The 25756-nt window shown below is 48.5% G+C and overlaps 1 protein-coding gene across 8 annotated transcripts; it reads left to right on the forward strand.

Moving 5' to 3' along the window:
- Window positions 1–4700: 4700 nt before the first annotated feature.
- Window positions 4701–24252, forward strand: KCNJ1 (potassium inwardly rectifying channel subfamily J member 1). 8 transcript variants are annotated; one of them, XM_058856968.1, is made up of 5 exons: window positions 4794–4919; window positions 5046–5207; window positions 6721–6791; window positions 15787–16024; window positions 19526–24252. In XM_058856968.1, exons 4-5 carry the CDS (start codon window positions 15981–15983, stop codon window positions 20658–20660), a joined length of 1179 nt encoding a protein of 392 aa, XP_058712951.1. In that variant the 5' UTR covers window positions 4794–4919; window positions 5046–5207; window positions 6721–6791; window positions 15787–15980; the 3' UTR covers window positions 20661–24252. The 8 variants fall into 8 exon arrangements, 7 of the variants coding, with proteins under 7 accessions (XP_058712952.1, XP_058712955.1, XP_058712950.1 ...); XM_058856969.1 differs by lacking the exon at window positions 5046–5207 and having other exon boundaries at window positions 4761–4907; XM_058856967.1 differs by lacking the exon at window positions 5046–5207 and having other exon boundaries at window positions 4773–4919.
- The last annotated feature ends 1504 nt before the right edge of the window (window positions 24253–25756 follow it).

A 25756-nucleotide genomic window follows, 5' to 3' on the forward strand; every position in this document is an offset into this window, starting at 1 on the left:
CTGGTTTGTTCAGCTTGGAGAGGAGGAGGCTGAGGGGAGACCTCAGGGTGGTCTTCAGCATCCTCATGAGGGGCAGTGGAGAGACAGGTTTGGACAAAACCCGTTCTCTGGCACAGAGTGGTATTGTTGGGTCATTTCAGGGCCAGGAGCTGGACTGGATGATCCTTGTGGGTCCCTCCTAGCTCAGGATATTCCATGATAACTCACCAGGGCATCTCTCATGCAGTTAAGTCCAAGGAGGGATTTTCCCTCTCTCATCCTCAGTACTCTGTAAAGAAGAGAGCAGAGAACACAAGGGCCACACTGCTGTTTCTGACCTCCTGGAGTCAAATTCCACCGGTCTCTGCCTTTCTGGGTTCCCACATACACTGCCAGCACTACAAACCAGCATTTAGACAGCCTATGCATTTGAATTTTGTCATTAGACTCAGCAGAGGAGGACAAGGCTTCACCAACCTGCTGCCTCAGAACATGCCAGGCTGAAGTGATTACAAACCCTTTACTTTCATTACCAGCAAAGCTTGAAGGTGCTGGAAGGGATGAGGGGTATAATTTACTCCATCTGTAAGACTGTTCTTCCATTGCAGGCACTCAGAGATTTACACTCTCTGCAGGCCTGCCTGTCTGCCTGCGTGCTCAGTTTATTTAGGGAAGGCTGGCGGGGAAGCCAAGAGGAGCTGAAACCCCGCTCTCACATTTCCCTGGGCTGTGATGGCGCTTATTCCTGGAGAAGGAAGTTTGGGAGTGACTCAGAGGCACTCAGACAGCAGAGTGAGTGCTCAGCTCCCCATCACTGCTGCTCTCGCTGCTCCACCACGGGCTGGAACTCGCTCAGCGTGTGGCTCATCCCCGGAAGGATGGAATCATCTCTCCCGGGACTGTGCTGGAACTCAAAATCCCTCCCGTGCTCAGCACACAGTAAATAAGGGCTGGGAGGCTGCCAGGATTCCTGCACCGAGGTTAATGAATAAACAACCGCCTGCAGGACTCACTCGCCTCCTATTTTTAACATCTGTATCTTTGATTGCATCTTCGAGAGACCTCTCCATAAATAACCATTCCAAGAGATAAAAGCATTGGATGCTTCCTTTGACAGAACAGAGATTATCAGCATTTAGACAGAAAATCTGCTGGTGGGCAAGCAGGCTCTTGCTTTTTATAGAAAATGTTGCCTTTCTTGTGGCAAACAGAATGCTGAAAGAAAAGAAAATGCAAATATAGCAGGGGACATTCTGGAAATGGGAGCTCAGTCACGCCTTGTTTTCCCCATTTCTTCCTGGTGGGAGATGCTCTCCTCACACATTTCCAGGAAAACAATGAAGGAAGCTCCTTCATTGTCCCAGAAAAGTGGGCAACGTTGGAAATTAGGAGACCTGCCAGCATGCCAAGGTCTCTGCTGAAAATGGGATTTAATTGCTTGGTTATGGATGCAATTTTGGGAATATTAGCTGAAGTGAATAAAATAAACAGTTTCACAAACACAACCCCCTGGATTTCCAAGAGTGCCTTGGGTGGTTTAGAATGTCCACCATGAGAGACAAGGAGGAGAAATCCTTCTGCACTTTGTGGGAATCCCTGCCATCCAAGGGGGCTCCGACTACCTTGGAGTCATTTGTCACTTGTGAAAATCTAGGTCATTTATTCCCCTCCTCCTGCTCTGCTTTTTTCATGCTAAATATAGAATGTATTTTCTGGCTTCAGACTGAATAAAGTTGTTAATTACACTCTTTCCTAAAAACCTGCAATTGAAATTCACTTGGGGAGTCTCTGAAAGCTGGGGAAGGCTATTCTTCTTTATAATATTCTTTTGACATATCTTAGAGGAAAAAGGAAGAAAGCCCATTTGCTTTTAATTTCTCAGTTTTGAGGATAATATTTAACAGAAGTAAATCCCTTTAAGGGCTCAGCTATGCTCTTTGAAGCTAGAGGGGAAAATCCCATTGAGTTTCAGTGCAGGAGAACCAGCCAGATGCTTTGGAAAATTATGTTAAACAATCTGCAGTGTGTTAAGTGATGCAAGAAAATTAATTTGAGCCATCATGAACTGCCAATAGGTGAAAAAGATGGGAATCCTGAGTGGAGTAGGTAGGGTATAAAAATAACCAGGTTCTTTCAGGGTATACTTCATCAATCAGCTCCTGGTAGAGGATCTGGAGCAATTCCATCCTCAGTTCCTGGTGCTGTAAAAGCCCAAAGGTGTTGGTGTAACACACCTGCCTGCCAGGAATGTCAGGAGGTGTAACAGATGGTTTGACATGCTGTGCAGATGAAAAGGGCTGCCTGAGTGGGATCAAATTTGTTATTAATAATGGAGCTATTAAAACAAAGGGGTGTCTAATAACAGAGTTAATTCCTTGTTCCAGTGCTTTTGTCCTCAGAGCCCTGCAGGGCAAACACTGCCTCCCTGAGCTACAAAGCTTCTCTGGTTCAACTCTGAGCAGACCTGGCTCTCCCCAAGTGTTAAAGAACTTCTTTGAACGTACAAATCCTGTTCCCAACTTCCTCAAGCCTTGGAGGATCCCATCTCCAGTGTCCCTGATGGTGGCCAGAGGTGCTGGGTACTTGTTGCTCTATCCCCAAGGGAACAGCAGCTTCCAGGCCGGGGGTTGTTGAGGGAAGAACTCATTTATTTTCATCAGGGCCTCCAAACTCAGGGGTACAACCTGCCCCAGCCATCCTCTGCTGATGGAGGGGGACAGGCACCTCTACAAAGCAGTGCAGCCTTGGACACCTGTCTGAGAGGGAGGAGATGCCACCTGAACACAAGGGGAACCAACACTGGCTTTATCAGACACCTCTTTTCAGTGTGTCTGCAGGTGAGTGGGATGATCCCAGACCTTGGTCACTTGGTCCCTCAGGATGCAGAGGACTGAGAACTACAAAAGACAGACATGTCTTTAAGCTCCAAGGTACCAGCAGTGCAGAGAGAGAGACAGCAGCCTCAGTGGGGTCACTCCTGCACCCTCAGTGGGGTCACTCCTGCAGCCTCAGTGGGGTCACTCCTGAGACCTCAGTGGGGTCACTCCTGCAGCCTCAGTGGGGTCACTCCTGAGACCTCAGTGGGGTCACTCCTGCACCCTCAGTGGGGTCACTCCTGCACCCTCAGTGGGGTCACATCTGCACCCTCACTGGGGTCACTCCTGCAGCCTCAGTGGGGTCACATCTGCACCCTCAGTGGGGTCACTCCTGCACCCTCAGTGGGGTCACATCTGCACCCTCAGTGGGGTCACTCCTGCACCCTCAGTGGGGTAACTCCTGCACCCTCAGTGGGGTCACTCCTGCAGCCTCAGTGGGGTCACTCCTGCAGCCTCAGTGGGGTCACTCCTGCAGCCTCAATGGGGTCACTCCTGAGGCCTCAGTGGGGTCACTCCTGAGGGCTCAACGGGGTCACTCCTGCAGCCTCAGTGGGGTCACTCCTGCACCCTCAGTGGGGTCACTCCTGAGGCCTCAGTGGGGTCACTCCTGAGGCCTCAGTGGGGTCACTCCTGCACCCTCAGTGGGGTCACTCCTGCAGCCTCAGTGGGGTCACTCCTGAAGCCTCAGTGGGGTCACTCCTGCACCCTCAGTGGGGTCACTCCTGCACCCTCAGTGGGGTCACTCCTGCACCCTCAATGGGGTCACTCCTGCAGCCTCAGTGGGGTCACTCCTGAGGCCTCAGTGGGGTCACTCCTGCACCCTCAGTGGGGTCACTCCTGCACCCTAAATGGGGTCACTCCTGCACCCTCAATGGGGTCACTCCTGCACCCTCAGTGGGGTCACTCCTGCACCCTCAGTGGGGTCACATCTGCACCCTCAGTGGGGTCACATCTGCACCCTCAGTGGGGTCACTCCTGCACCCTCAGTGGGGTCACTCCTGCACCCTCAGTGGGGTCACATCTGCACCCTCAGTGGGGTCACTCCTGCAGCCTCAGTGGGGTCACTCCTGCACCCTCAGTGGGGTCACTCCTGAGGCCTCAGTGGGGTCACTCCTGCACCCTCAGTGGGGTCACTCCTGCACCCTCAGTGGGGTCACTCCTGCAGCCTCAGTGGGGTCACTCCTGAGGCCTCAGTGGGGTCACTCCTGCACCCTCAGTGGGGTCACTCCTGCAGCCTCAGTGGGGTCACTCCTGCAGCCTCAATGGGGTCACTCCTGAGGCCTCAGTGGGGTCACTCCTGCAGCCTCAGTGGGGTCACTCCTGCAGCCTCAATGGGGTCACTCCTGAGGCCTCAGTGGGGTCACATCTGCACCCTCAGTGGGGTCACTCCTGCACCCTCTGTGGGGTCACCCCTGCACCCTCAGTGGGGTCACTCCTGCAGTACCCCTCTGCAAAGGCCTCAGTGGACTCAGGGGCTCAGCTCAGATCTGGGGGGGAAATTAGACCAGGAGTTTGGGCAAGGACACAGCCAGGTCACAGAGCACAGCCCCATTAAATCAGGCTGCAAAGGGTTCTGCAGCATATGGGGGGCTCCAAGAGGCACCTGGTTCTTGCCCAAACCATCTCCCCATGCAAAGGAAAGGCCTGAAGCTCACAGGTGGCCAAGGCACTGGTGCTGTGCCTGTGCTGGTGGGGTGGGACACGAGTCTCAGGGCTGGTGGCAGCAGCAGTAACGTCAGCTCCTCCAGGTAATGCTGCATTACTTTTTAACTCTGGCAGCCCAGCTCTAAGCTGACTTTCCATCCATCCTGCAGCCCATTCCCCTGCCTTCCACATGCCCCGTACAGACGAGGCCCAGCATTAATGAGCCATTGCATACAGATGAGCTGGCAGCCAGTCTGCGCTGCCACAGCCACACATAAAAGCCAAGGAGGGCCTTGGGCTCTCTCCCTTTGATGCAGGAGCTGCTGGACCCAAGTTCTGTGGAAGTTCCCTGGTCTGGGGACACGGGCAGCTCCTCTCCCATCTCCCTTCTGCAGGCATCTGCACTGGGTAAGACACAAGGTAAGGGGCTCTGTTCTACTGCTTCCCCACCATGTTTCCCTAGAGATTGTCCCTTTTGTCTCTGTACAAATTTGCTATGTCAGGACTACAGCAAGGGAACCAAAAAATCCTTTTTTTGTGGAATAGCATGTGTGGATTCTAGTCTGCCTTGTCACTGGCTCACCTCTCCTTGGACAGCCCTTTGCCAGTTCTCTGCCTCCATTTCTGCTCCCACTAAGCATCTATTGAGGAGAACACTGCCAAGAAAATCTCTGCATCTACTGGAGTCACCTCAGACACCGAGTGCAGGTGATGGCAATTCAGCCATTGCTCCCCTCTGGGAATGCTGAGTGAATTTCTGACAGTGCCACAGGGCTAGAAGAGCCTTAAACCTCAGCTCTGTGAAAAACTGGGGTGGGATAAGCTGGTACAAGCTCCAAGCACGTTAGATCTGTGTGGGAACTGCCAGCACTGCTGTTTAACCCTGTGTTAGCAGCAGCCACCTGGGCTTCAGAGGGACTTAAGTAATTTCAGTGTAACTGAAGGGCTAATTAAGTGTGTGTAAGTGGACAGTTAATGAGCATCAGCTCAGGGTTTCCACAGCTCTACCTGAACTGGGAGGTGTTTCAGTTCCCCAGAACAAGCAGCTCAGAGCAGAAGTTCCCCCAGCTCAGCTGCAGGAGATGCTCAGAGCTCCAGGAACAAGGTTCTCAAAACTTCTAAAGTTAAAAAAAGTAACCACCCTTAAATTCTCTTCCATTTTGGGCATGACAACATGTAGTGCATGGTTCACTTCCTAAATCTCACAGTCAATTGCTTTTCTCAAACCCTATAAACATCAGCAGAGAAAGAGAAAAATCTGCATATGTGTTAGTAATAAATTTAAAAATCAGGGCATACCACTTAAGGGTTGACTTGTCAGAAAATGGTAATTAAAAGTGTTCCAGCTGACAGTGCTGCTTTAATGAATTATTAGTAATGTTCTCGGAGAACATTTGATGAAAGACACCATAAGAGCTCTTGCTTAAACAAACCAATTTTCTGCATCATGCAACTTCAGTGCACAAGAGGGGGAAAATCTCCCTTATAGAATTACAAAAATAACCAGGTAATGGTTTGAAAGATCACGAAGGAATGAGTGGCCATTTGTGCTTGGTCCGTATTTCCTATACCACAGCCTTTTCCCATAAGTGCTTATCTGAGAGCTGCCACTCTTGAGTTAAACTGTCCCAAAAGCCCCCAGAGGTGCAGTGTAAGAGATTCTCACAGTTCCAGGTGCTCTCCATGCACAGGGCAGTGATCCTGAGACAGGGACAGGGCCTCTGGATCCCTGATCACAGCTGAGGCTGCTGGATCCCACCAGGCTCTGCCTGGCAGCGTCTGGGGGAGCTGGAGCAGGCAGCACAGAGCACATTAGTGAGGAGCTGGATGCAGAGGGCATGGGACTCTAGGGGTGGGCTCCTTGAGTACCTAAATCAATTGTCCAGTGGCTCTTTGGGCCTTTTATTGCTTGGCATCTACTACAGCTCCTGAAGGAGGTCCTTAATTCCAGACAGAACCGAGGTTGGCAAGGAGACATTGAAGGGAGAGAGTGTAGAGACTTAGAAACACAGCTAAGCTCAGTGGAAGTGATGTGTGGAGTGGGGAAGGATGAGGGCAAAGGGCACCAAGCTTTAATGATGGATCTGTGTTGGGATGTGAAGGAGATGGTGGTGGGAGGTGGGCAGACAGGTGGGGGAAAGAGGCCTCATGCCTCATTTCCTTGCCATGGGATTCTTGCTGGGTTCCAGCTCCATCCAGATTTGTTGTTTGTCCTTGACAGGAGAAATGTAAGAGTGCAGCTCTGGGAATTCACCTCTCTGGCAGAAGTCCTGTGGTCCCACCCCAGCACTGGTGAGCAGCACATCCTGGGGAGCTGTGGGGTTTTCGCAGGGGTGGTGGTGGGAAAGGCACTTCCCAAGAGGAGTTCAGAGCTCCAGAGGGCTGTTCTGGGTTCAGCAACTCACCTCAGCCCCCTGTGACCATGGCACATCCCTAAATCTCTGGATTACAGCAGGAACGAGGGTAATTTGACATGGGAATGAAACTTCCCCTTCCCAGCCAGGCTGCCCCAGGAGTTCCCACTGTGTGTTCCCTGGGCACACAATCCCAAAGCTGCACCAGCACCACACACCCTGCCTGGACTGCAGCTCAGCCTGCCCACAGAGAAAAGGAGCTTTAGAGCTCAGTTCCAGTGCTCTGGGTGCCCCCAGAGACCTTCAGGAGTCCTGTCCCCAGAGCAGGAGCTGGAAGCAGCACAGGGCTGATGAGGGCACACCCTCCCTGCTGAGCCTCACTCAGGTAAGGGTCTGTTCTCTTCGTGCTTTCACCACTGTGGTGGTTTGAAAGCTTGGGGTTTGGTGAGGAGGAAAGCAGGGCTGGGATGTGGGAACCTGCTTCCTCTGCAGCATTCCATGAGAAAGGCAAGGGAATTAAACTTGACTCAGGCTTTAATAAACTCTCCCAACCACTTTCTGTGCTGGGGGCAGAACTGTGCACAGAGGAACCCAGAATGGGTAACAAGCAGCCAGGTACTGCTCAAAGCCCTTGGAATGCCAATCCCAAAGGGAAAATCAGGCACTTACACAAGTGTCATGTGCATCACAGGGCAGAGCTGCTGCGACCTGAATGGCCACCCTGTGCATGGATGTTTGTTAATATCGAGAGGAGTTCATCTCACTTCCCTTTTTTGTTTAAATTTGGGGGCTATGTCTAATCTTGTCACCCTGGGTGAGAGGAGACGCCCTGAAGAACAGCTTCTTCAGCCCTCAAATAAAAACTGCAGCTCTGGTGCCGCTCTTAAATGAGCTGCCTGGGCTCTTCAAACATTTGAAGGGGTAAAGTGAGGTGAGAGTAAATCCTTCATGGGTTTTACACCACTTTAGTAGAACTCTGAAAAGCTCAAATAACATCCCAAGGTTTGCTGCATAATTGAATCCTACATGAAGTGGCACAACTGATACAAGATTTTTAAAAGCTTATTAATGGCTGAGGTCAGAACTTCAGTTTTGGAATTAATTTAGTCCCAGGTTCAACTTAGGCACTTAACAGAAGCAGAAACTTAAAATATGAATCTTGGTACCTAGAACTGCTTGTGTAGCTGACAAGCAGGGAAGTTTGAAGCAATTCACTTTGAAATGCCAGTTTCTGAGAACTGAGAGGAATTCTGAGGCATGGGAGTCGCTTGAATGAGTTCCCTCAGGTTGGTGGAATGAATCACCACCATAGAAAGTTCCACCAAGATTTAAGCTCCTAAATGAGTGGGAAGGATATGAAATTCCTGGCCAGGTTAAGCTGTTTTTCCCTGGAAATGAAACAGTGGGATATACATAAAGGAAGTCCAAGAGGTCAACATCACCTTCACTTTTCTGTCTGGCTCTGTCTGGAACATAAGGACCTCCTGCAGGAACTGCATTAGGTGCTGAACAGTAAGAGGCAGAAAGAGTCACTGGGCACTTGGTGATGGTGTAATTTAAATACAAAGCCTTGCACAGTGTGGGAGCTCATCATAAATCTAAACTTAAGACTTTAATTTGCAAAAGGATTTGCAAATCAGCTTTATATTTGTCTCCCTCCAAAAGCCATCATATATTCCCTCTGTTTCACTCCTTGCTGAAAATATTGAGATATTATACATGCAGGACATTTTTCCCTTCACAGATAATAAACAGGTGCCTGCCAATATAGCAATGGGGCATCTCTTACTGTCACTATCCTAAAATCTGTGCTCCGTTCCAACTCTCACTGCAGCAAGCTGGTGCTGTTACCAGTCCACAGCTCCACACTCAAGAGGTCTCAAAACTTTGCAGTCATTGAATTTATCCTCCCAACCCCCTCGTTCCTCTTCTATCTTTTGAGCAGATGGGGAAACTGGCACAAAGAAGAGAAACTTTGTCCCATAGTGCTCAAAAAAAACCATGGAAAGTTGGGAATTCAGCTGAGCTATTTGGATTCTGGGGAATGCTTTATCACTTGACTGCGCTTCCTAGGTCCTGCAGCCAAAAGCCATTTGATTAGGACATATTAGTTTGGTTTTGGGTTGAGACCGAATCTGCTCTTTAAGTTTACTCCTTGCTGTGAAATAGCAAGCAATGAATGTACTGAATGCTGGTCTCTGACCTTGGTAATAAGTTGATTTAATTGGATTTGATTTTTCAAATGTAACATCTCAAGTCAGCCATAAACTCTGGAATTAGCATAGCACATCTCAGCACAGGAGAGATTTTCAAGTGGCAGAAGGAGATGAAGTCCGTGCCCAATGAATTTCAAATTACACTGAGGATGAACTCAGCCATATGCTTCTCAAACCCAAACTGTGCAGGCTCTGAGTGCAGCAGGCAGCACAGTTATTAATGGCTTACATTTGCTATTAGGAATGCAAAGTAGCTGCTTTGCACCCGGTTTGCTCTGACGTCTCCTCACATCAATGACCCGTGTGACGGGTCAATAATTCACTCCGTGCACTCTGCAAGCCAAGAATGTCTTGCAAGTCAATTACACTCACAGAAATAATTAGGAGCACAAAAGTAACTGGAGGATTGGGATAGAAAAAGCCTTGCTGGTGAAATATTGCCTATCCCAGGTAAAGCAGAGTGTTCCTGCCTTTAGATCTGCAGCCTGTGTTCCTCAGCACCTTCCAAGGCCACTGATCATGCCCCTGACAGCAGGAAATGGCCTGAAAAGGGGCAATTTTCAGTGCCAGTATTTCAGGGAATAATCAGGTTCCCGTGTAACTAAAAGCTATTTTCTTTCTGCAGGAGACATATAAAAAAGTAGGACATTAGGCAAATAGCTGCCTGCTGAGAGCTGATCCTCAAAATTGTTCCTGAAATTTGTTTAGCTTCTATGGCATTAAATTGTAATAAATCCCAGGGACATTTTAACCAATCCGCTGGGCACAAGCCGACTCTAATCCAGATGGACAAAATCTGCTTCATCAGACCCTGTACAAAAGAGCACAAAATGCCTTTACCAGCTCTGAGTTCAGCCAGGAAGTTCTGAAGTCAGACCTAAGTCTTGGGCTGAGTCTAAAGGCCATGGCAGGGGCTGCAGGCTGTGCTGTGCATCTCTGGAATTCGGGCTGTTATCCACACCTTGGGGTGGCAGTCAGGGGGAGCTGAGGGATGGAAATTGCGGAGATGAGATTGGAATGGGACTAGATATTGTTGAAAATCATGGCAATCAGGCCTCAGGAGCCAAGGGCAGGACAAAACCCACCAGTCCCAGTCTGGAGCGCTTGTGATGGACAGAAATCTCCCCTGGCACCGGTGTCTGATCTGTGATTGTGCAGCCTGGACTGGCTCAAGGTGGAGCATCAGCCAGCAGCTGCCAGCCTGCCAGAGAGCTGCTGCAGCTCAGGAGAGCAGGGCCAGGGGGCAAGAGGGGAGCAGGGAAAATCGACGGGTGTGGCTGATGTGCTTCACTGTCAGCTCAGCTCATCACATGGCTAGACACTTAAAGGAATTCACAAGACAGAAAACCTGTATTATCCTCACTGCTTCAGTGGCAGCTCAGCTCATCACATGGCTAGACACTTAAAGGAATTCACAAGACAGAAAACCTGTATTATCCAAAGGAAAAGTGCATCTATTCAGGAATGCAATGAATCTTTCCCTTTTGAGCAATTCTGTGGGGTCACCAGAGGTTTCTTTGCTTTCTGGATGTACAGTGAGAATTAAGAGGTTGCATTGTCCCCCCCAGATGCTCCCATTCCCTGTGGTGCCACTGTGGCCCACCTGACTCTGACTGCAGATATCAGGGAGGGTCTTTATGCATCTGAGGTAAAAAGTGAGTCTGAAAGCTGAAGTCCAAAATGTCTTTTAAAGGAGAGCAAGTCTGGAATGATGTTCCTTTTGACACATCTGCTGGGAAACTCCTGAATGAGAGGCTGGGCACACTAAGAGGAACCTAGCACATGATCATGAAGCACAGGGTCTGTTAATATTCCTAAGAGAAACTGATCCTATGTACAGAAATTCAGGAAACGAGGACAACTTGATTGCAAAACAAAGCCAAATGCAAGTAACAGCAGGGCAGAACAGACACAACAGTAACAGAAGAACTAAAAGTAGAAAAGCCCTCTGTAAACTGTGTATTTGTGAGATTTACTATGAGACTACTGTTACTTAATGAAGGGGATGGGAGGTGCTAAGTAATGAGCAGCACAGAACTCAGGCTGCAGTGCAGCCTTTCATCCCTGGCAAGTGAGACAGGCAGAGCTGGAAAATGCTTCACACACAGTTCAGTGATATAAATGATACAAGGGAAGAGCTCCACAAACACTTTGATCTTGAGAGAAAGCCTTCCTCACTTTGTTCTGTGTTTACCTGAAGAAAGGGATAAAATGTGAAAGAACTGCCTTCTGTGGGAAACAAATAGCAATAAATTCTATTTATAGCACATCACTGCTCCTGAAAGATCTCAGAATCCCTGACAGCTGTGCCCAGGGATCACTGTGGTTACTACTGAAGCAACTGTAGTACTCTAACAGGGCATGGCAGTGGGTGCTGGGCAGTAAAACAGCACCTGCTGAAACCCCAGCCTCAGCCTCAAAATAGCCTCACAGTTGCATAGAGAGAAATGATTCTTATTTCCCTTGCAGACAGGGACCAGCAGTTAGAGAGAGATGGAAACATCTGAGCCCACAGAGTAAGGGCCCCAGCTCAACAACTGCTGTTTCCAGGCCAGTGAATCCTCACATGAACCATCTCAGGGAGGCTGGGGAATGCAGCTACCACCTAGCACATCCTCCTGTACATCTCCAAGCCTTTCCTCTCCAATCCTGCTGTCTGGGAAGTGCTCAGGGGCTGGCATTCCCAATGGAAACCTGGCAAAGCAGGGTTTGAGTCTGGCTTATCCAGAGCAGTGTGACAGCCTCTCTGATCTGCTTGGGTTATTGGCACCAGACCAGCACAGCACAGGGGGAGTTTGGCCAGTTTAGAAACCAAAGTCACCTTGATAAGCACCAAGGCTGGAATTACAGCCTAAGGTGAGGACAATGCTCTTCACATTCCATGAAAATGTTCCCTGGCTGACTGGGGCTTTCCCTGCTGCCGTTGGCAGGGTAGAGATGGCAGCAGAGCTGTGATCCCCAGGGTGGCATTCACACCAGGGGTATCAGCAGTTTTTTGGAGTCTGTATCCTAAAAACACAGAGCAGCTCTTCCTGCTGCAGTCCCACACAGGGTAGGGGTTTATTTGCCTTTCCCTTGTCTTCCTCAGGCTCACACACAGGGAGTATCCCAAGAGCACATCCAATCCTGCCCCTAAGGATGCAGTCAGGCTGTGGCAGGGCCAGCTGGGCTCTTGGCTGTGTTCTGAGCACTCCTTTACCATGTCTCTGCTCCAGTGCTGGAATTGGCTTCTCTCTGAACTACTCTGGGGAGGTTTTCTGTCACACAACATTTGCTGTCTTGTTTTTGTCCTTGTGCAGAGCCTGGACAGAAGAGCTGCAATGCTCCCCCTGTGCCCTGAGTAAGGAGAACCCTTTCCCAACCCACTGAGCTCACCAGAGTTCTCTGCCCCTTCCCCCAGAGCTGGGGCCTGTCTGGGGCAGGACCTCAGCAATATCAGCTAAAATTCACAGCACTTTGGAAAGAAAGAAGCAGAGCTTTTATCTGGCACGGCAGTGCAGGGTGCTGAGGTATCCTGACAGCAGAGCAGGTTCAGCCGTGTCAGCGCTCACAGGTGGCTTTGCCTTGCCAAAGTCTGTCCCCTGCTGTGTCCCCAAGCCCAGAACCAGCTGCCTTTGAGCTCCTGCAGCAACTGGTGACTGACACTTGACATTGCCAGCCTGGAGAAACAAAATGGGAGTTAATGATTCAACCCTTTAAATGCCTCAGCAAACACCAAAATGGGGAATGTGCGGAATTGGCTCACATGACCCTGCCCATTTTCCCTGTGACTTTTTGGGGGTGTTTATGCAGTATTTGCCTTCCAGCCATTGCTGCTGAGGGTTCACTGCATTCAGATCAGTCCCACAGGTCCAGGTGAGAACCCATTTCCATCTGCCCTTCTCACACATTCACAGGGCAGTGCCTTTGTCTGGCAACACAGAGCAGAAGTAGCCACACAAAACCTGCCTTTCTCCATTAAAAATTTCAACTAAAAGCAAAAGGCTTTATGTTCAAAGCTTCTCAGCCTGTCAAAATCAATTCTCTTAAAGTAGAACACAAATCTAGTATAACACTGAGGGTGAGTTGAATCCCTATTGTTTTTTTCTCATGCAACCACAACGTGTCACACACAACTCTCCTACAATGAAAATTATTTACGGGGAATTTTTTTACCAAATTAAAAATCCCAAAAGATATAATTTGCTTGAGAAATCATTTCTCCTAGACAGCAATTTCCTACTAAAACCTGAATATTTTCAGTGGAAATCTATTTGTCTGAAAATAGAAATTAGTTCTGTTGAGAAATCCTGTAGGAAAGACAGCTCAGCTCTCAGTTCTCTGTGTCCAGAGGCAACATCCCAGCATGGCTGCACCCTGAGCTGGTGCCTGGGAATTCTCTGTCCCAGCAGAAGGTGCAGTGGGAGGTTCAGTCCAGCCATGGGATTAACCTGGCACTGTAAAAATATCCAATAATGATGTTTTCTCTGGTGCCTGTGGAGTGATTGTTGCTGAGTGCTGGCAGATGGCTTTGTGCAGCCAGAGGTGTTTCCAAGTGCCACATTCCTGGAGGGACCAGGACAGGAGGAAATGCTGCTTCTGTTCCTCTACCAAACCCTTCCCAGTGTTTGCATATGGGATGTGTCCTTAGCTCTCAGTCAGCTGAAGCCTTTAACTCTCCCCCAGCAAATGCAGCCCTGGATTAATTTCTGTGCAGCACCACTTACAGTATTATTAATTGCTAACAATGACAGTAATACCTTTATTGATGTAAATCCTTTATTTATATGTCTGAGGTAAATATTTTAACCTTTGAGGATCCCAAACACCTCTAAGCTTTCAGAAAACAAGATTTGCTTGAGCCCCCAGTGCTGCAGTGCCTGTTCTTTCATTTATTCATTGGTCTGCATTCCCATGGGGGAATTATTTCTTCCCCTCAGCTTTTGTGCCCCTCCTTTCAAACCATGTGTACAGGACACAACATTCCTGAGTGGAATTAGTGACTGTTTGTTATCACAGAAATATGATTGAAAGGTGGCTCCAAGTCCCACTGGGGCTGCTCAGCAGCAGCACATCAGGTGCCAAACCCTACAAAACAGGTACAAAGCACAGTGAGAAGATCTCATGTGAGGCAGAAAGGCAGACCCCCCCTGGCAGGGCAGGGCAGCACTTCTGAGGTCACTGAGTCCCTTGAACAACCAACTGTTCCTGTAGAGTCCCTACATCCCACAAATGTCAGAGCTGCTATGGGTCTGTTCCTAAAAGCCAGGACATGAGGAAGGGAAAGGAGGGGACAGTGCATGTCCTGGTTATGTCCCTGCTGGGCTGGGCTGGACTAGTCCTGCTCCATGCAGGTCTGAGACAGCAGGATGAAACCTCTCCCCTTCTCCCATTGAAGGGGACAGTTTGGCACTTCAGGGATTTTTTCACTGGCTGCTCACACAGAGCTGTGTGCTACCACAGAAATCTGGGGTGGGAGACACCTCTTCCAAGGATATGCCATTTTCTCAGTGGATATTGTGGGTGCCCAGCCCCCAGGCAGGTGTCCCTCTGCCTCTCTCGAGCACCTCACAGTAATTCTGTTTAGCAGGAGAGAGGGTAAGGCAGGGCATAAGATCCTTTGGGGTATCCACTTGAAATTCCACTTGGGCTTTAGGCAAATGCAGTCACTTGGACTGGAGCTGTGACAAGACTCCAGCTTAGCACTGAGCCGGATGGAAGGATCATATTTCCCACATGGAACTGGCATTTCAGGCGTCACTCTGGAGGCACAGCCACAGTGCTCAGCACTCCAAGCTGCTGCCAGGGATAAATATTCCATGGTGGCATTGCCAGGGCCAAGAAGGAACCCTGCCAGTGCCAGCAGGTCTGGTCCCTTGGCAGATGTGTCCCTCAGGAGGATGCTCAGAGGATGGTTCAAATCAGGTTCTGTACAGACAGACCCCAAGGCCAGCTGGCTGCTTTAGGGACCTTAGATCTTCTTCCACTCCTAATTGATTCAGCTCTCTGTGACAGTCCTTGATTTTGATTTTGATACAAGCAAGAAGACAGAATGGGGCAGCTTCTATCCCCTTCCTACAGGCCCATTCCTGATGCATCCCATCCCAACAGGCTCATTCCTACTCTCCATCCATCCCAGCAGGCTCATTCCTACTCTCCATCCTATCCAGGTTCATTCCTGCTCTGCTCATGGCAGCTGGCAAAGGGCAAATGAGCTCTCCTCCCCAAAGGGCTTGGTGGTGAAGCAGCCAGCAGATAATACACTGTGAGAGTAAGTGTTAGAGTTTGCAATTCTAATAAAAACGGATTTGATAAGGTATTAGGAATTGGATATCTCACATACTTTGTTCAGGGAAAGTTCAACAAAAAGAAAAACATAGAAAGTACTGAAAGAAGATCTGAGTTCTGAAAAGAACTGAACAGGACTGAAAAAAAAATATAATCCTTTTACTCTGTATCCCCTTTCTTCTACTTAAGCTGCTTAGAACTTCCTCTGAATCCCTAACAAAGATGTATTTCTACGGCAGGCTGTGGGCTCAGGGAGCTGCTCTGTCTCCCCCTAATGATCCTGTTGTGCCATCTTGGCTCCCACACCCACTGCTGCCAGGGAGGGAATGAGTGTGGAGCCACAGACACCAGAACATCAGGGAAAGAGCAGGAGATGGAACCTTGTTCTTGTCAGGTTGAATGCCAAACACTCAACACCTTTCCCTTCCTTCCCCATCTGATCTCCTCAAGGGCTGCACATGGTTGGGATTAAAGCCAATTCCCTGGACTAAAACTTCCCCAAGGAACAACTGAATGTCATTACCCTCCACATCCAAAATTTTTCAAAACAGACCAGTTGAAAGGAAGTAAATGCAAAGAGAAGCACTCAATAACATTCCTGAGGGAGCAGAGGAACTCCAGCTGCTCAGGAACTGCAAGGATTGATGTCATCCACTTGCAGGGCTGCAAAGAACAGGCAGAAATACAGGTAACAGCTCTCAGATATTTGGGATGGAGGCATTGCTGGAGTGCTTGGAAAGCAAAGAATGGAAACATGAAAGTTTCTGCTTCCTCTGGTGATCACTGGAAAGTATGAGACTGGGCCAGGGAAGTGGGACCTCCTTGTTTTCACAGCTAACCTTGACAGGTGATGTTTATTCATGGAGTTTTTATTGGTGAATGTCCTCCTGTGCAGGAACTGGAGCAGTGCACCCTCTATAAACACTTTGTGCCTGGGGACAGCAGCACCTTCCCCAAGTCCCACAACACAGAATTCCACACTCCAGACAGACAGCAATTCCCTGTTTATTTGGGCCCAACAGAAAACATATCCTGGTAAACATTAGCTAGGATGTAGTCAGGCACCTTTGCTGATTTGAATTAAAAGGCCTTTAATTGCTGTATTATATAACTTGCTTTATATAATCTCCTCCAGACAGTCGGTGATATACTCGCAGCATGCTTATCCAGGAGGGAATTTTCCTCCTGCTGAAGCAAATCAACACATTTCAGCTGTGTGTGGGGGCAAGGGATTTGTTAAAAGGAGAATTCCTTTGTCATCCTTCCTGAAGAGAGATGTAATTCTTCTGCCTCTTTGTTCTGCTCGGGGGTAGCTTAGACAGGGCTTGTAAAGGAGCCTCAGAAGGGGCCATGGATGATTAAAGAGGCAGGAGAAGAATGGTGGAGCTGGGGACCTGTTTTCAAGGATCCAGGCTGAGCATCTTGTTCTCAGCTCTTCTGTGGCTGTTACCTGTTCAGTTACATGTCCAGATCCTCACTCAAACTCCAGGAGGTTTCTAGTGGAGGCTGGATCAGAACTGTGATAGTAATTTATCGTGACCCGTGCTGTGAGGACATGGGCAGATTAGAAACCAGAATTCCTGCAGATTTCTCCACATCAATCCCTGAGGTTAGGAGCCCCTCTGTGCCTAAAGAGTGCATGTGCAGCTCACAGTGTACAAGGTGAGGCATCCCAAAATTTGACCCTGCCATTCTGGTAAAGCCAATGCTTTCCTGCAGAAAGGGACAAAATGAACACAAAGCCAGCTGAAGCTGGGTGCTTTTGAACAGTAAGTCTAAACCATGGAAAATTTATTGGAATAATGTGTTACACAGAAATATTTTATTTCTGCTCAAACTACGTATTAACATGTACATATTAGAAGTGAAATAAAAGGAATATCAGGAAAATAAAACTTGAGAATTGTTCAGGAAAATGTGACCTCATTCCTCTTTCCTCGAATACTGGCTTAAAGTTTAACCTCTGTCAGCTCCATTTGCAACCAAGAAATTCAGCAGCAGAAGGGTGAAAAGGTACAGTACAAAGTGACCTTCATTTCTTTCTTTTATTGAGCAGGGGAGGAAGGTGATTCAGTCCAAGTGCAGAGAGAAGGCAGCTGTAAGAGACACAGAAATAAATTCATTCTTAGGGCTGCTGATACTAACAAGGACATTAAATAATAGAATTACTTCTGGCTTTACAAAATGCAATTAATTTATCCTTAGACTCTGTCCTTGATCATTTAATATTTTCTCTATGCTACTGATTGACACATGTGAAGGTGTTTTCTGCTGCCTGGAACTGGGTCCAATGGGAGGATTTCTGGTTTAGCCAGCTGAGACATCAGGCAGCTTCTCTAAGTTAATATTACAGGGTAAAGGGACATTGCCAAGCAGCAGTTCTTGACTTCATAAAGCTGTTGTGGTGGCAAGGGGACCCTCAGAGGGGACACTTGGTCATCTCCTGTGTCAGCTGTACAAGTGGCACACACACTTCTCCAGGGTTTAAATGGCTACAGTTAAATGAGACAAATTTCACAATAAACTCCCACCAGTGTCTAGGGGCTCACTTGGGATTATCCTCATTTTAGTTATATGAAATTAGAGTTTAGGAGATGTAAACAGCTCTTGCCACAAATACTTAAGCACATAAAATCAAGCAAAATTTGGGCAGGCTACTTGCCACCAATTTGAGCCCAAGCATTTTGCTGCTGACCAGAAGGAAGACTGGGTAGGCTGGTGATAGGAGGCAGGGTTTGAGATAAGGGTGCAGCATCTTTAGCTTGCTCTAAAAAAGTCATTTCTAAGCTTGTTTTACTGCCCTTTCCTATTGTGAAGGTAAAGTAACAATAGAAAACAAAACCCTCAACATCTCCTGATTTCAGTGCACTCACAGGTTTTCCCAAAGAAAGCATCCCCACGGCATCTGCAGAAACCCCAAGCTCTCACTCTGTGTGGCTGGGGATCCTCCTCCTCAGAGACCCTGCAGGCTCAGAACACCCCCCTGTGTGAGTCAGCACTGGGAATATTTTCCCCTCAAGTTCTTACTTTGTTTGGAAGCTGCAGCATTTTGCCCCAGGACACATGATCACAGCACACAGCTCATTCAGCCACTCGAGAAGGATTTTGTTCAACAAAAGCTAAATAAAAAGGCACACATGGGTCCAGGGAGGGCTCATTGTGCGCTAATCCAACATCCTCTCTGGCAACCAAACACATTTTATGCTTCAAGGGTGATAAACTAAGGAATCAATTATTTCTAAGAACACTCCTAAGTTTTGGGTCAAAATCAGGCCCTAGGATGGTCCATGAATATCCCAGGCAGTGTCTGACTCTGCAGTGCATCAGCCTTTCCCCACACCTGCGTGTCTGAGTAACTCTAAGACTGGGAATTTTTCAGATGTAGGTTGATCCAAATTCCAGTCTGAATACATCTGTAGCATTTTCTCCATCAATGACTCTTACTCCCTGGGCCTCTTGTTAACATGGTCAGTCATAAAGGACTAAATAAGAGGAACAGAGAGCTACACTTTCCTTTAAAGGATCAGGTTCAGAAATCCATTCTTAGTCTTAGTATCACCTTTGTGGTGAGCAAACACCCAAATTCTCCTGCTGGAGTTTGAGCTTTTCTTTTGTTCTCACTTAATAATCCCATTTGAGATGCTTGTGTGATTCCAGCATCTGAATTTCACACCTCCAAACCACATCTCTAACCACGCTGAAAATAACTGTGTATCTGGCTTAATTATGCCTTCTGCATCTGCTCCCCTTTGTCCCTAAATTTCCTATCCACATTTCATTTAGGGTCTCCTAAGGTTGAGATACACACAAAACTGCACTAACAGACCAGGATTCCTCTCCTAAAAGGCTGAAAGGTCTCTAAACCCAGCAGTTTTCCACACACATGCCCACAATGGAGTTATTGCTGCTCCAGGCTTCACTTACACAACTGAGCACAGGATAATATTAACACTTGACTGACTCAGAGTTTATTGAGCAAGCCTAAATGATTGTTTTTTACTGGAATGCTCCTTAGGCAAGGAGCTCTGAGTTTCCTCACCAGCTTACTGGAACTCTTCCCCTCCAAATATGGGAAAATATGCAAATGGTATAACTTTGTCCTAATCAAGTGTCTTGAGCTTGTGTCAGACTTTCCCCCTGGCCCACAGGTAGAGATTAAACCACACTGCCCTTGTTTCTTTCCCTGCAGAGCCCTGTCAGAAGTGGGGATGTTCAGCTACCTCCGAGAACGCTTCACCAGCCACCTCCGGGAGCGCAGCCGGCGCCGGGCCAGGCTCGTCTCCAAGGATGGGAGGTGCAACATCGAGTTTGGCAACGTGGAGCAATCCAGGTTCGTCTTCCTGATTGACATATGGACAACCATCCTGGACCTCAGGTGGAGGTACAAGATGACCATCTTCATCTCAGCCTTCCTGGGCAGCTGGTTCCTGTTTGGGCTGCTCTGGTACGTCGTGGCCTACATCCACAAAGACCTGCCCGAGTTCAACCCCTCCATCAACCACACCCCCTGCGTGGAGAACATCAACGGCCTCACCTCAGCCTTCCTCTTCTCCCTGGAAACCCAGGTGACCATTGGGTACGGCTTCAGGTGTGTCACAGAGCAGTGTGCCACTGCCATCTTCCTGCTCATCTTCCAGTCCATCCTGGGTGTCATCATCAACTCCTTCATGTGTGGGGCCATCCTGGCCAAGATCTCCAGGTCCAAGAACCGGGCCAAGACCATCACATTCAGCAAGAACGCTGTCATCAGCAAGCGTGGGGGGAAGCTCTGCCTCCTGATCCGCGTGGCCAACCTCCGCAAGAGCCTGCTGATCGGGAGCCACATCTATGGGAAACTGTTGAAGACCACCATCACCCCCGAGGGGGAGACCATCATCCTCGACCAGGTCAACATCGAATTCGTAGTGGACGCTGGCAATGAGAATCTCTTCTTCATCTCACCCCTCACCATTTACCACATCATAGACAAGAACAGCCCCTTCTTCCACATGGCAGCAGAAACCCTCCTGCAGCAGGACTTTGAGCTGGTGGTGTTTTTGGATGGCACCGTGGAGGCCACCAGTGCCACCTGCCAGGTGAGGACGTCCTACATCCCCGAGGAGGTGCTCTGGGGGTACCGCTTCGCTCCCATCGTGTCCAAGACCAAAGAAGGGAAATACAGAGTGGACTTCCAGAACTTCAGCAAGACAGTGGCCGTGGAGACTCCCCACTGTGCCTTCTGTCTCTACAATGAGAAGGAAGCCAAAGCCAAAGAGAAGAAAGGTTATGACAATCCTGGCTTTGTCTTGTCTGAAGTCAATGAAACCAGTGACACAAAAATGTAGTACCAGGTATTCATGGGACTGAGTTTTCAGAGAGAATTCAGTCATGAGAGGATTAATAAATAACTCAGTAAAACAAAACAGAAACACAGGTTTGGGTTTGCTCTAACCCAGCATTTGTTTTCTCAAAAGCCTCCAATCAAAGAGGAGCAGCATACCAGTGATCACTATTTATCTACACTATATATATTTCATAGAATTTATATTTTTATATTTATAGGACATTTAATGAAGCTGCTATGTTGGAATGTCCAACTCACTGAAGTTTTCAGGGCCATGCAAAGGTGTTAAAAAGCCTGAAAAGATGGAAAGAAATTTTAGGATGTTAAAGATGCACGGCTGCTGGAAGGAGAACACGAAAAGGCGAGACAGAAGGCAAAGCTAAGGGACTTAGGAGCCAAGACCTCACACAAATTTCTGGTTGCCAAAGTCCTCTATGAAAACAGACTCTCTGGCTCTGGAACTTGAGCACCTTTGAATGCTCTGAAACAATTCCTTCCCTCTTTCTTTGGGGCTGGTACAGTTGCAGGACAGAGCAGTAGGGAATGGGACTAGATTAGGAAATAGAGAAGACATAGCTTGGGCCAAGCTGCTGCATCTCCACCTCCAAAATGTGACTTCTCCTCTCTGAAAGCCTTTGATTTCTTTCAGGGGAAAAAAAGCCTAATGGAAATGAAAACTGAAAAGCCAAGGAGAAGCAGAGACTCACTCTGGGACAAAAGAAATTTTGCAGCTTATTCCCAACTGTCCCAGCCTTCAGCTGCTCCTCACTGCTCCAGGAGCCGTCTGGATGGGGAAAACGGAAACATTTGAAGACAACTCTCCAGAAAGCTGGGGAGATGGAGAACACTTGATTCCTTCACACCTGGCAGAAAGCACTCCACTGGGATAAGAGAGGAAATTCCCAGCTCTGGATGTATCCTTCCAAAAAATCACCAATGCAAACAGAGATTATCGTCCCCTTTGAAGCACAAAGGTGTTGTTTGAACAAAAACACAGTCCAGGAGCCTCCTATCAACATTTGGCTTCAGATTTGGTTCCAAACTGTTCATCTCCCCACAGCCAAACCTGCATCCCTACAGGAAAAAAGTCCTGCTTGGTGGGAGCTGAGTAGTGCTGAACATTTTCTGGGGCTGAATTTTGACATAAATGCAACAAGAAACTTCAATTCAGGTTTCTGTTTTTTTTTTCCCCCCCAGTTCATTCTGTTACTGAGAGTTCTATTGGCAGGCCAAAGAGTTTTTGGGAACTCTTCCCAGTGATGTAACTGAGCTCATCAATTTTCAATGCTGTGGTAAAATGGAAATAGTGTTAAAAGCTGCTGAACTAAGTGGTTTTAAAAGGAGGGGAGAATTCAGCAATTCAGATGATGACAAGAGAAAGTTGTGGTGCAAATGAGCACAATGTGAGTATGGAAGTCAAACTCTGGGAACCAGGAATGCTCAGGTCCCGGTCCCAGTGTACTGTGAGCTCCTTTCTTGGGTCAGAACAAATCACTTTACTCTGTATCTCCAATTTGCCATCCGTAACATGGGACATAAACACTGACATTGTACAGAGAGCAAAGTTATGAACAATTATGTCACTAAAGCACTTTAAAAGACAATTCTCAGCTGTGTCAATCTTTCCTCAGTGCACCCTTCTCCACCTCTAGATGGAAGGGTCAGCCAGCACACAAAGTTCTGCTCACATCACACATCAGAAGTGGCTGAACCAGAGCCAGACCTGTGACTAGAGAATGAGGAGTGAGACCTTTGAGGTAACTCACAGATACTGCCTGATATTTTAATTGTGCTGGATTGCAACCTTGCAAACCAACAGTATAAAAAATACAATCCCAATCACCACAGCACCTTAGCTCCCCTCATATAATCAGCTTGGAAGGACAGTTTTGATCCTCCAAAACAAACATCAAGGAATCAGTGGCCATGTACAGAAATCCCAGAGGAAGCAGCGAAGTGAAATGATGTGTCCAGAGTCCCAGAATGGTCTGAACCAAAAGGCTGCTCTATCTTTCCAGAGCTGCTGCTGCATTTCCTTCCAAGGCTTTCTGTACAGTTCCCTGCATGTAATGTCCCCAAAAAAGTGACCCTGTCAGTGCTCAAGGCTTACAAGCTACACCTCTTACCCTGGGAGAAGAGATGCATCAAGATGCATCTCTTCTTTAATAGAAGCAGAAGAAGTGTCCCCCCTGGACAAAAATAGCAAGTCCAAGTGAAATCCATTTGAAAGGTCAAGCCCAGCTGTGCAATGGGGAGTCAGGGAAGATTCCTACTTTAATTACTGGTTTGGGATGTTAGTGCTAGTGGGAAGAATAAATCAAATGCTCTGCAGTGCCTAAGAGGTGGTGCACACCCTCCAAAGCTTAGAGGGTCCCTAAACAATGCACTTCCAGGTACTGCCCTGGAAAGCCTCCTCAAAATCCTAAACCTCAACGTTCTTCCTGACCCAGCAATGAAACCTTTTGCCCTCATGAGCATGAGGATGTGTTGTTCCATTTCTAGAAGAATGAAGCGCTACCACAGCTCAAAGAGAAGATACCTGATCCCCCTGCAGGGGTGGTTGCCTGATGTTTGCTCTCCTGACAGTCACACCTGCCTCAGAACCTGCAATGCAAGGAAGCTGCACCAGGGGAGGGGTGATGGGTTCTTTTGCTTATTTTGGTGTTACTGGAAGGGATCCAGGACCAGAGGAAATTCGAGGAGATGGATCCAAAGCTGACAGGACCATGGCTGAGCTATCAGGCTCCCTTAGAGCAGGATCATACTGGGAGCTGACTGGGAATCCTGGAGTGAGCCTCCCGCTGGTTGTCACCCCAGGAAGCCCTGGCAGTCCCGCAGCAGCAGGAGACAGAGCTGAGGCAGAGCCCAGCAGCAGCACAACAACGAGTGGAATTTCCTCTGGCTGTGCAGGGAGAGCTGCTTGTCACCCGGCAGATAAAGGCCCGGCTGGAAGGAGGTTATCGGGGACAGGCCACTCGGGACACACTCCAGAGGAAAGCTATTTTGGGGGCTGTCACCCCTGCTGCCATTAAAAGAAAGTTCAGTTAAGAGGATGAAAATAAATTTAATCTTACTGAGCAGAAGTGGCTGGAGGGAACCACAGTGCCGATACTGGAAGACAAAGGCCGGGCTCTTTGCCCTGCCAGGGCCTTGCTTCTCCAGCTCTGCTCAAGCCTTGCGGGGTGCCCGTCCCCCCTTTGGGCCTTCCCACAGCCTGGGACACACCGTGGAGCCCACAGCCTGCCCCATACCCTGCAAAGCTCTAAGGAGAAAGTCCTGCTCCTTCAGGAGAGCAAATCAGAACATTCCTACTGGATTAAGGCCTAAAGGATTTCGCTGGGAAAGCCAAGCAGCCAGGCTTGGGAATAATGTGTCTGCACTAAACTTAATTTATCTTCTCGTTTCACAAACAACATGTTTCTTCTACTGTATTTATTTTAAACATTCGTTCAAGCTGTGCATAATATTTCAATCATTTTGAAATAGATTTACCCTCCTGCTGGCAAATGAATAAGGCATCCTGCTGACTGCTGGAGAAAGGGCCATGAATTAAAATAACTGCTTTTGGTAAACTGACATGTGCTGGTTTGCTGTCTGTCTGCACACATTCTCTGGGAGGAACTGGTGAAAAGACACCCCTAAATAATAACAACAACAATAATAATAACAAAAACCCCTGCCACATTGTTCAGATGCTTCTACTGACTTGCACTGCTGGATTGTGGCAGACCACAGCTCACAGGCTGCTGGGGAATGCCTGGATAGCTCCTGCCTGTGCACAATTCCCTGGAAACTCTGCTGCTCACCCACAAATGAGTCTGCAGTGAGCAAAGCCACAGGCGGCGGCAGCAGAGGTGTCCCATCCTCTTCCCTCTCCCCGGACAAACTGAGGTGGTCATACCCTTGGGAATTCCACTGGGAACAGCCAGGATTTCCACCTCATTTTATTCCCCCTAAAATAACCCCTGCCTTGATCCACGGTTGTGGGGCTGGCCCAGCTCCTGCTCCCCACAGGAGAGCAGGGAGAAAACACAGCACCAGGCCAGGAATGTGAGCAGAGAAAGGGAAGCAGAGAGGGAAACTGCGAGTTCCTAAACCCTCTGGTGAATTCTCCTGCTGCAGCTCAGGGAACCTCTGACATCACCAGAACGGGCCCTAAATCACATTTAACCCTGTGACAGCATCACTGGAACAAGAATGAGGAAGGCTGAAGCTCTCTCCGTGGCTGCTCAAATACACACAAAAAGGTAATTCCTGAGGCCAAGCTCGGGCACATTCCTGTGGTGGAAACATGTGCCTGGGGACACTTGCACTTGAGCAAACTCACTGCTGCACATAAACTCTGCCTGCTCAGGGAGGTGGATGAGCAAGGGGAGGCTGGAGATGAGACAGACTCACTTGCTGTCTCCTTTTTTATGCTGCTGACCAAATTTAAGCACAGAAAACATTAAGCTCTCCCTCTCCTGGGCATCCACATCCCAAGCAGCTGTGCAAAATCATCACGTTAACCCTTTGTGACAGCCCAGCACGGAGCCAGGTCGGGATGCTGGGGACCATGGGGGATGCAGCGATCGCTGCGGTGTTTTCTGTGCCGCTGCCACAGGATGGCACCGCTCACCTGCGGATCAGCAGCAACACCGCGGCACCCTCCAAAAACAAAGCAAGGATTTATTGGGACTGTCCCGTGTTTTATTACACAAAGTTCAATGCATTTAGTGGCTCGGTTTTGGCACGGGCCGTGCTAGCAGGGTATTTTAGCCCCTTCCCAGGAGTGTTGGGAATTCTCGGCGGTGAATTCGGAGGTGATGTGTGAGTGGAGGGCTGGGGGCTGTAAACATCGGCTGCTGCTGCGCCCAAAGCAGAGCTGGGGGATCAGGAATGGCGAGGCTGGGTCTGAAGAGACCCATACTCCATAGGGAACTCTGCTCTGGAATGTCAGACCAGGCTCTGCTCCCTGCTTTGTGCCTCAGTTTCTCCAGCTGTTAAGACCCAACAGCACAGTGGTGCTGGGTTAATGCTTGGATTCCATGACCTCAGAGGGCTTTTGCAACCTCACTGATTCCCTGATTCTACCACAGACCACCTCGGAACGGCCCC

Source organism: Poecile atricapillus, chromosome 25 (genome assembly GCF_030490865.1).
Source record: "Poecile atricapillus isolate bPoeAtr1 chromosome 25, bPoeAtr1.hap1, whole genome shotgun sequence".
Taxonomy (NCBI): domain Eukaryota; kingdom Metazoa; phylum Chordata; class Aves; order Passeriformes; family Paridae; genus Poecile; species Poecile atricapillus.